Here is a 10,546-nt window from a genome sequence, read left to right on the forward strand (position 1 = left end):
GAAGGCGAGCCTCCTTCCGGCTGGTATCTCTACGACCTGGGCAGCACCACGCACCTTCCTGAACAAGGGCGCATGAAGGCCAGCCACTACACCAGACTGAGAGTTGGACATCAGATCAAGTTTGGTTCAAGCAGCAGAACTTTTATATTGCTGGTGGGTATGTGTATTAAATAAAGACTTGTTCTGAGCCACTGTGGCGCGAAAAGTATCAATTAGTCTAAAATTCACATTAACCAAAATAATATTATGTACAGGGTCCAGATTTCGATTGCGAGGGTGAATCAGAACTCTCCGTAACTGAGATAAAAAGAAGCACAAGATATGAAATTAGAGCGAGACAGAGCTATACGCGAGGTAATAGAACAACGGGAGAAAGATAGACTCGAGGAGGAGAAGAAGCGAGAAGAGCAGGGTATAGATTGGGGCATGGGTGAGTTGATTTATTTTATTTATTTTTAGCGATTGATCTGAAGTCATTGTTCAGAGAGTATATAAATATAGTTTTGTTAATTTTGTCATTGCAAGAGGTAACAAAGCAATTTTGATCATTTAAAAACAGGTAATTTTTGGTGCACCTATTTTCTGTAAGATCTTAATTTGTTTAGTAGGCATCCCTGTATAACACTAGATGAAACCTGCGAATGAGGTACCGAAATCCCATGGCTTAGCTACCGCAGAGACCCGGAGGAAAGTTGGGAGGGAATTGTGGTGGAAGGATAGGAACCTTCTTTTAGGATGGGGGATGGGGTGTAAAGGAAATATTCGCGAACCCTCATAAACATTAATATGGGAAGGGGTAACTTATGTGGTAAGGGAAGAGAATAATATGGGCCTATTACAAGTAAAGTCGTTTGCAGTTAGGGTATTCGTACTTCTTCTACTGAACAATTGATTCTTCCAGGCGAGGATGCTGAAGAAGAGACAGATTTGGCAGAAAACCCATACGCGGCGACCACAAACGAGGAGCTGTACCTGGATGACCCCAAGAAAACACTCCGGGGGTATTATGAGAGGGAAGGTCTGGAGCTCACTTACGATTGCGAGGAAAGAGGAGTGGGACAATTTATTTGCAAGTCAGTAATTAAAGATGTCCATTATTTGTAAAAATCGGTACCCGATTCCATTGCCGGTTGGAATAATCAATTTATATAGTAACTCCAATTCATTATTGTCCGCCATGCAACAATGTGTAAGCATCTTATTGTTAAATAGATAGGCCATGAAGCCAATGTAATGTCTTGAAATTATTTTACGCAACATAATAATAATAATATCAGCCCTGTATTATATACTTGCCCACTGCTGAACACGGGCCTCCTCTACTACAGAGAGGGATTAGGCCTTAGTCCACCACGCTGGCCTAGTGCGGATTGGTAGACTTCACACACCTTCGAAATTCCTATAGAGAACTTCTGAGATGTGCAATTACGCAACATATTTTAGTCTTATTGTAAAAAATTATTTATAATATAATATATTGTTTCAGAGTCGAGCTACCCTTAGATGATGCGCGCGGTAAGCCAGTCATGGCCGAAGCCATCCATCGGGGCAAGAAGAAGGACGCCGTGGTGGCTTGCGCTTTGGAGGCTTGCAGGATCCTGGACAGAGCGGGACTGCTGCGACAGGCTAAACACGGTGAGTGGATGAGCTGGAATATTTATATTGGTCTCGATCTTTATGACTCGTACTCTGAATCACTTGTTACTGTGGGTTTCGTAAATTTTTATAAAGTGCTGTGTCCTTGTAAAATGTTGAGTATATTATGTATGTTAACTAATAGCAGGTTATCACTCATCTATATCTACAATCCTATATCATAAATGCAATATTAAATTTCTCATTATTCTGTTGTTGGTAGAGTCCCGTCGTCGCAAGCAGCGCGACTGGTCGGCGGAAGACTACTACGACTCGGACGAGGACTCATTCCTCGACCGCACCGGTGCCGTGGAACGCAAGCGACGAGAGCGCACGCAGACTCGGCGCCGACAACACAGAACAAGCTCCGCTTACATATGACTCCCTGGTAGGTTTTGAGCCATCGGCCACGCTATGAGCCGCATACTTAGGATGCCATAATCGCTCTGGTATATTAAACATGTAGTGGAACTGCAGTTAAGAGAAAATGTCATATTGATACTGTGGTTCCATTTTAGTCGACTTCTTAAATAAACGAAAAATACTGTGGTGGAAATTTTTTGATGACTATTTCACAAGGTGGATTTATGAAGCTCTAGTACATTTATCTTAACATTTATTTTACTAAGGCCATGCACATCTCATTCATGATATCCTAGTAACTACCCAATTTTTCTCCAGCTTAAACAAATAGCAGACCTGGAATCGAACATATCAGCCGAAGAGAAATCCCTGGAGGCGTTACGTGCGGGCGAAGGCGCCGGAGGGCGGCGACGGGGACGAACTCGACGCGTACATGTCCTCGCTCAAGCACGGCACTATGGCGCAGAAGGCAGAGATATCCAGGACTAAGGTGTGTTTAATAACATAAATTTATTTTTGAAAACCTATTTTAGAAATCAGGGACGTGTAATGTGATCTACGATCTTCCACAATTTAGACGAAATGTGGATCCATTGTTGGCATTTAAAGAATTGGATTTAAGAGATTAGCAAAGTAACCATACAAAATGTAAAGCTGTTACTTCATATCGGTTTTTGATGCCAGTCCAGTCGAATTATTCCATTACCTGAAAACAAAACTGCAGTGTTCTTATGAGTAATATTCTCAACAGATGACCATTCAAAAGCTAAAATCTGAGTTGAGTAAAACTCAAAAACTTGCGGAGTTGGCGCGGCCCGCCCACTTACCACCGCTCATAAAGAAGGATGACAAGAAGATGGCTGTCAAAATGGGCAGCAACTCAGTGCTGTATGGGAAGAGGTAAGGATTTTTTCGTATCTTTAATTGCACTAACGGTAAGGTATATACTGGAATACCACTAACAAAGTTTTGGAGGCAGAAGGCTGACAAATTTTGTGTTCAAAAATATTGATAGACCTCCATTCACTTTCAATTTATTGATTTCAGAATCAGGCTAAAAGACGACGCTGAGAAGCGCCCGAAAATACGGAAAGCGACGACACAGCAAGAAACAGAGTTTGTTGAAGAAATGGACTCTGATGAAGAAATGGAGAAACCGAATGAGGGAGATAGCAGTACAAAAAGAGTGACAAGGACAGCGTACAGACTAAAGATGATAAATGTATGGCCGGTAGTACGTCAGGCAAGAATGAGACAGAAGACGCAAAAGAACATAAGAGTGAACATGACAAAAGAGTGTTTGGACCAATGAGGCCACCGGACAACTATGTGATACCGGAAGATTATTTCGATCAAGTCTCTGATAGAGATTTACCAGAGATCACTGATGAATAAACTTAAATATATGTTGGTTCAAAGGTTATTGTGTTTTATTTTTATCAGATCTGCCATACATACATAAATTAATGAATAATGTTACGTAAATGATATATGTCTTTATTCACATTAAATTTGTTTTTTTAAACGTAACCATAATATGGATGTGGTCAGTAACAATTGAACATCAAATACAGAGCATTGATGGTTGAGCTACATTTTTAAAATAAAACAATAAATAAATTATATTATTTTTTTTTACATTTGAATGCACAGGATTTGAGGTACATTTATGAGACGAAAAACCGGAGTTTACTTATATACAACTACTGCATCACTTTATTGCTTAGTCTACGAAGTTTCCCGACGGCGTCCGATGTTTACCGATCGATCTCTCCGAACACTACGTCAAGTGTTCCGATGATAGCCACGATATCCGCCAACATGGAGTTTTTACCGATTTTCTCTAGAGCTGCAAGGTGAGCGAATCCGGGGCCTTGATCTTGCACCTGTAAAAAACAAATGGGTAACTTTAGTCATCGACTTCAGATGATTTCTCTTGACTCGGCAAAGGGATTCACGCTGTATCTGATTGTAGTATAATGTCGACTAACTAGAAAAGTATTTCAACAGTGGTCCTTAAAATCTCGACATGCTTAATTGATGTAAAGTCTCTGGAACACGGCTTAAGAAGACCAAAATGTTGTTCACCACATCAAATAAATAAAAGGTTTTGTTCACGTTTGTCGTATCCACTATTTATCTAACGTAAGTAAAGCACTAACATAATAATATTGAATACCTTCTTTCTAAAACACGCGTACTATGTAAACAAACATCTACTGTAGAGAACTGAAAACTAAAACATATAATAAAACAATATATTGGATGATCCCCAGTAAATATGAACTTGATCACATGAAAAGGGGAAGTAAGAAGAATGTCGCTGTCTCCCTCCCACGCACCCATGTTAAGATCGTGATGTCACTAACAGTCTAAACAAGGATCTTTTGAAGATTTATTGAAATGAAAACATAATGTATACCTGTAAGGCTTGGATCCACCATCAGACACGAGGTAAATACCGAACTCTCCCTTAGGAGCCTCCACTGCCGTGTACGTGCTGCCGGGCGGCACTTGGTAGCCCTGAGTGAACAGCTTGAAGTGATGGATCAGGGCTTCCATGGACGTCTGCAAAAAGAATAAAAATTGTTATAGAATTCTCTTATTTCTATTCAAGTAATCGATGAATAGCTGATGATCCAAAAACCCTTTCCATTTTAGGAAAAAAAATTATTTTTTCATACCAATGACAAAAATATATAGAACACTGTAAGTTTTCACATAACCTGATTATTACTTACCACATGTTACATGTATCCTACAGCCTACTAATATTATAATTACAATAGTTTAAGAGATGTTACTGAGAGGCAAATGCAAAAACCGCTGAACAGATTTGTATATGATATGGCACCAATATAGACCAAGTCTGAAATAGTTCACATTGGAAAAGTACACAGGGAACTGTCATTCTCAAAATCGCGTTTTAAACATACCTTCATCTCTTCCTGGATGGTGGCGTGAGCTTCGCGTCGTCGGTCTTGATCTCGCCGGGCGGCATCTGGTTGAGGCACTGTTCGATGATGCGTAAGGACTGACGCATCTCCTCTACGCGGCACAGGTATCTGTCATGTAAGTGTGGCATATAATTTGCGGTGGTATGTTATTAGTATAAAATTTTTATAAGGAAATTTACTGTCGCGATAAAAATATTTACTCATAAATAAGCAGGCGAAAGTATCGATATTAAATAGGTATCGATACTTTCACACCCATAACAAAAAATCGATATTAATTTTTTATCTCATAATCGATTTGGCTCTGAACCATTTTGGAATATCCAAACTTAAGATAGACAGAATATAGATACTGATTCGTGAGCTCGTAAACCTTATGTAAACATATCACACAAAATAAAATGCCTGTTCATTGTTATACTTACCTATCGTAGCAATCCCCGTTGGTGCCGATGGGTACGTCGAACTCCATCAGATGGTACGCGTCGTACGGTTGCGACTTGCGCAGGTCCCATTTGATGCCGGACCCGCGGAGCATCACACCACTGGAAAGGTGAAAAATTACTTAGTAGTCGGTTTTTTGGGCAAGTACGAACAGGTTAGCTATTTCATTCGCCAATCGATGTAGAGTACTTCAGCATTGACAAGCATTGATGCTTATTTCTGATACATTGTTTTAAATAACAAAGTTTTGGGCGTTGCTATTTTTATGCGCAGCCGTTAATAATTATGCGATCGACTTTCACTACATTGAGTTATAGGTATAAATAAAATATGAAGTAACAACTGTTTTCGTTGGTTTAAGCGCAGTTAACGATTTTAGCGAAACAAAATCTGTCTGTATCCCTACCTTGAAAGATATATTACACTTCAATGATTCCTTGTTATTTCCAATTTCTAAATCTGTGTCACCCTCACCTGAATCCATAGTTGAGCGCGTCCTGCGCGGACACTATCCCGATATCCTTGGTGCGCTGCACCCAGATCCTGTTGGTGGTGAGCACGTCCTCCACCTCGTCCAAACGCTCGGCAAACTTCGACGAGAACTCGTATATGTCGTCCATCAGACCTAGCGGCATGTCCTGGAGTGGGGAATTTGAATTTTCATTAACATTGACTGCAGTTCACGTAACATCTGTGCTTTTTGGGCTCAATGCGCGCGTAGGTAGCACACAACTGGTGTTTATCTATGGCTGTCTCACTCACTCACGTCGCGTAGCCAAACACCAGTGCGGGACAACAGACTCCGTGCTAGACGGCTGAACTAGTAAATATTTCATTGTTTTCTCGCCACCGTCAATGTGTTAATCAAGAAGATACAACTGTACTGAACTAGTAATGCAGATGAGAAGTGTGTTCTTGATCTGATCCTTGCAAATTTCGGCATCTGTCACAGTATGAGATGAAAATAGGCTGATGCCGATGGGGACTATGGTAATATTAATAACGAGACAATAGATTTATCAAATTCAATGTTATTAGTCGTGTCTTATTCCATGTGTGAGGTCATGTATAATGTGTAAATAAATTAATGGAGCAATGATCAGAATAGCACCAGTAATTCGGGAGATTACTTCTAACCAAACTTACAAACTTCATCCCTGACATTAGAACGACGTCAGTATTGAGTATGGAGTACGTACAAGCGACACGCCGCCGGGGCGGATGTAGGCGGCATGCATCCTGGCGCCGCTGGCCCGCTCGTAGAACTCCATCATCTTCTCTCGCTCCTCGAACAGCCAGAAGAACGGCGTTAGCGCGCCCACGTCCAGCGCGTGCGTGCCCACCGCCATTATGTGGTTCAGGATACGCGTGATCTCCGCGAACAGGGCTGGAACATGGAATTGATCATTTTTTATGGAGTATTAGGATAGTTATGCATTCTTTTAGGACGTAAATCCATACTCTAGATAGTTTTAACGTTAATTTTTAAGAAATAACTATTTTTAGTTGCATTTCATACAACTATAATTCATTTCCAAAAATATGATAAATAGTTCTTATGATCAAAAATATGGTTATTAATGTTATTGTGAAAAATTAATTTAAAATTGCAACATAAATAAACTTTAATATAAACCTTTTATGAAATTTCTGCAGAACAGGTCTAATTTTACAAAAAAAATTATTCACTCACTCCTAATATACTTGGCGCGTATCGGTATATCAATGTTGAGGAGTTTCTCGACAGCGAGGCTGTAGCATTGCTCGTTGCACATCATGGACACGTAGTCGAGTCGGTCGAAGTAGGGCAGCGCCTGCGTGTACGTCTTGTACTCGATCAGCTTCTCAGTGCCGCGGTGCAGGAGCCCGATGTGAGGGTCGGCTGCGCGGACCGTCTGAAGATAAGACAAAGATTATTATGTTCTATTCAGCATCATCCTGGACTGTGGAAATTGTTTTTGTATAGGTTTTACCGCTACCACAGCATGAGACAGAAAACACTTGGCAGACAGTGGTAGGTCTGGGTACAACTATGATTACCCCTTCTGGGACAAAGAATTGATTATGACGATGATTGTGCTTGTGTATTCTAAAAGTAATAAAAATATTTAAATTCGCTCGTAGCACATTAAAAACCTTGCCTATAAACAGTACCACACCAAATTTTGAAATTAATTTACTACATGGCTATATTATAGTTTATACACATGGGCGTGGCTAGGCCGGTTCCTATCCTATACACGTCTTAGTCCATACTAGAAAAAGCCTTACGTTTACAGGGATAACATGTGATACAGGCTTTTTATTAAATTCGGCTATAATTTTTTTTGTCTTGCCAACTACCGCCCTTAGAGAAAATCCGTAATATATATCCGTCCATGTCTATACACACATTTGTAGCTATAGTTTTCGTCTAGGGTTTGAATGATGATCAAAGGAAAAATATTTTGTTGTGTTGTGATTAAATGTCATTAAAACAAAATCAGTATAATTCTTTTGACATCAAAATAAAATTATAGATATGGGACTATTAAAATCAATGTAGTCTACATTGTCATAATCTAAAAATATTTAAGTAATTTTATGGCACATGTATAATAAAAGATACTCTGCAAGTAATAATAATATCAGCCCTGTATTATATACTTGCCCACTGCTGAGCAGGGCCTCCTCTACTACTGAGAGGGATTAGGCCTTAGTCCACCACGCTGGCCTAGTCTTGGATTGGTGAGACTTCACACATCGGAATTCCTATAGAGAACTTCTCAGATGTGCAGGTTTCACGATGTTTTCCTTCACCGTTAAAGCGAACGATAAATTCACAAATAATACACACATGATTTTTTAGAAAAGTCAGAGGTGTGTGCCCTTGGGTTTTGAACCTGCGGACATTCGTCTCGACAGTCCGTTCCACACCCAACTAGGCTATCGCCGCTTCTCTGCAAGTACTCTGCAAGTATTTCTGACAAATTACTACAGAAAGACGCTTTATGTTTTAATAACCTAAAATTATTCTGACCTATTTTACTATCTGGCCTGAAATGAGTTAGGCTTTAAGATGAAACTATGATTTTTTTACAGCTCTGAATTAAAATTTTGTAAAACACAAATTTTTTCACATAATAACTGGATTCACTTACTGTGGTATGGTGGATGTTTGAGCAGGAGGTGACCTCATCAGGGTACATGACCGCTCCTGGAACTGCCGCGACATACTCCTCATCTGGGTACCAGCGGTGCCCATTGCGCTGCTTAACTAAGTTATACATACATATTTTTATGTGCATGCCTGGCACATAGTGTAGTATGCAAGAATATAATTATGTTTTTAGTTCATAAATTGAATGCCAATTCTATAATTCCAATCATAAAAAACAAATTAAAATAATAATATGACCCTTCTATAAGAGTTAATACATTATTCCACTGGAGGAAACAGGTGTTCTCCAATACAGAGTGGGTTGACTTGATCCTATTTTGGAAAAAAAGATTAATGACAACGTCCACTCTGTGGAAAAGGTGGGCAGTCCAGTCCAGAAAGAGAGCCCAACACAATAGTTAAGTACTTGCATAAATGCAGTCTGCAAATCTTTTTAATAATTTGATTTTATATAGATTCTAATAAATCAATTCTTTATAAATTTAATTTATACAGACTTCGCCTCTGTTGGGCTCATTGTCTTGAAGTAATATTGTTAAAAATGATGCCAGGACCTGTCAAATGACATTTCATGTCAGCTCATTACAGTGATACATGATTGAAATAAATATTATATCATTTTTGTTCTGACTTTGATAGCAAGTTACAAAATACTTGCACTGTTTGTTTTAATTAGAAAACTATGTATAATATTAAAACACTGGGATTAGAAATTCCAAAAATAACTAGGTTTTTTCTATTCTGTCATGAGTTTTAGAAGACCTAAATTTCATGATTGTTTTTTAACCATCTATTAGATGGTTCTTGTTAAAGCCTTGGACATTTTAGTAAAATTTCATATTTTACTTTAGGTTCTGTTTTGAACAAATTCTAGGATACCCCATTACAAAGTCGTTGACCTCCGGAATAAGCCTTAATTTTTTACTATTACATAATCCTACAACTCTCAGTTAATTCAGACGCTTTGCGAAGTACAACTAAATTAATTAAACAATCTAAGGAAACAAAATTACAATTTACAGCAATCAACTGCAGAAAAAAATATATTCTAAAATATAATGTGTAATCTACTGTTTATTTTAAAAGTACCTACAAACAGTTATCAGGAAACTATCTTAGGCAAATAATATTTGAAAAAAACTCCAAATCTACAACTTTTTCACATTTCTCATTAAGATTTTAAGCAAATTTTAACAATTGTATCATTTTTAAAATATAAACTTTGATTTCAACCCTATGTTAGTCTTTTGTGACTTAGAAATTGTTATACGATTTCAGAAACACGTCTGTTTTGGATAACCAGCTGTAAAATTAAGTATTGCAAAAATTGACTAAAATGGACTAATACACATAATTATCGGAAATTTTATAGATTATAAACATTTTTTGAACTCTCCTTAACTTTTGTTACCTCCTTAATCAAAGATTTTTAACAAAATAACAAGTATTTCATACGATTCATAACCTACAATGTTACATAATTTTATAATCACAATAACACCGTATTTTCAACTTCAACTTATAATTTTTCACAACGAGCACTCACTTCACATTGTAAACGGCTGGAATATTCTTTAAAAGGGCGTTGGCTTGGCCAATATTTGAGGATTTTCGCAGCAAAACATTCAATAAAGAGGCCATTTTTGACGGGACTACGTTCGTCGTTCCGTTCCACGGCCCATGAAAAAGTGTCTGTCAGTTAAATGTCAAACGCAGTGTGGACTATTGAACACAGAGAATGTGGAACACTGGACTTTTGTAATATAGGTTTATTTGGTTTTAAACATGTCTTTTAAAATAATTTTAAATAAATTATCAGTTAATTTATGCATCATATCATGTTTATTATAGGATTATATGACCATAGTTCCATTTCTAACTTCCCAAGTAACAAATTCAAAACGCTTCTACACTGCCCTATTCTTTTTCTTTATCTAAAATTATCTACTTATTCCGCTAGTTATGTAGCTGACTGTACATCCAGTAA

At 38.2% G+C, this 10,546-nt stretch overlaps 1 protein-coding gene and 1 pseudogene across 1 annotated transcript; one reads left to right on the forward strand and one right to left on the reverse strand.

The window, feature by feature from the left end:
- Positions 1–3: 3 nt before the first annotated feature.
- Positions 4–3,419, forward strand: LOC119193263 (annotated as a pseudogene).
- Positions 3,420–3,614: 195 nt separating this feature from the next.
- On the reverse strand, positions 3,615–8,587 carry LOC119193264 (NADH dehydrogenase [ubiquinone] iron-sulfur protein 2, mitochondrial-like). The gene is given in 9 exon segments (XM_037446878.1): positions 3,615–3,871; positions 3,874–3,884; positions 4,421–4,566; positions 4,931–5,063; positions 5,381–5,500; positions 5,874–6,037; positions 6,599–6,786; positions 7,093–7,294; positions 8,540–8,587. Coding segments are annotated over 9 exon segments (1,128 nt in total). The 3' UTR covers positions 3,615–3,755.
- Between the last annotated feature and the right edge of the window lie 1,959 nt (positions 8,588–10,546).

Source organism: Manduca sexta, unplaced genomic scaffold, assembly GCF_014839805.1.
Source record: "Manduca sexta isolate Smith_Timp_Sample1 unplaced genomic scaffold, JHU_Msex_v1.0 HiC_scaffold_3842, whole genome shotgun sequence".
In the NCBI taxonomy this organism is placed as follows: domain Eukaryota; kingdom Metazoa; phylum Arthropoda; class Insecta; order Lepidoptera; family Sphingidae; genus Manduca; species Manduca sexta.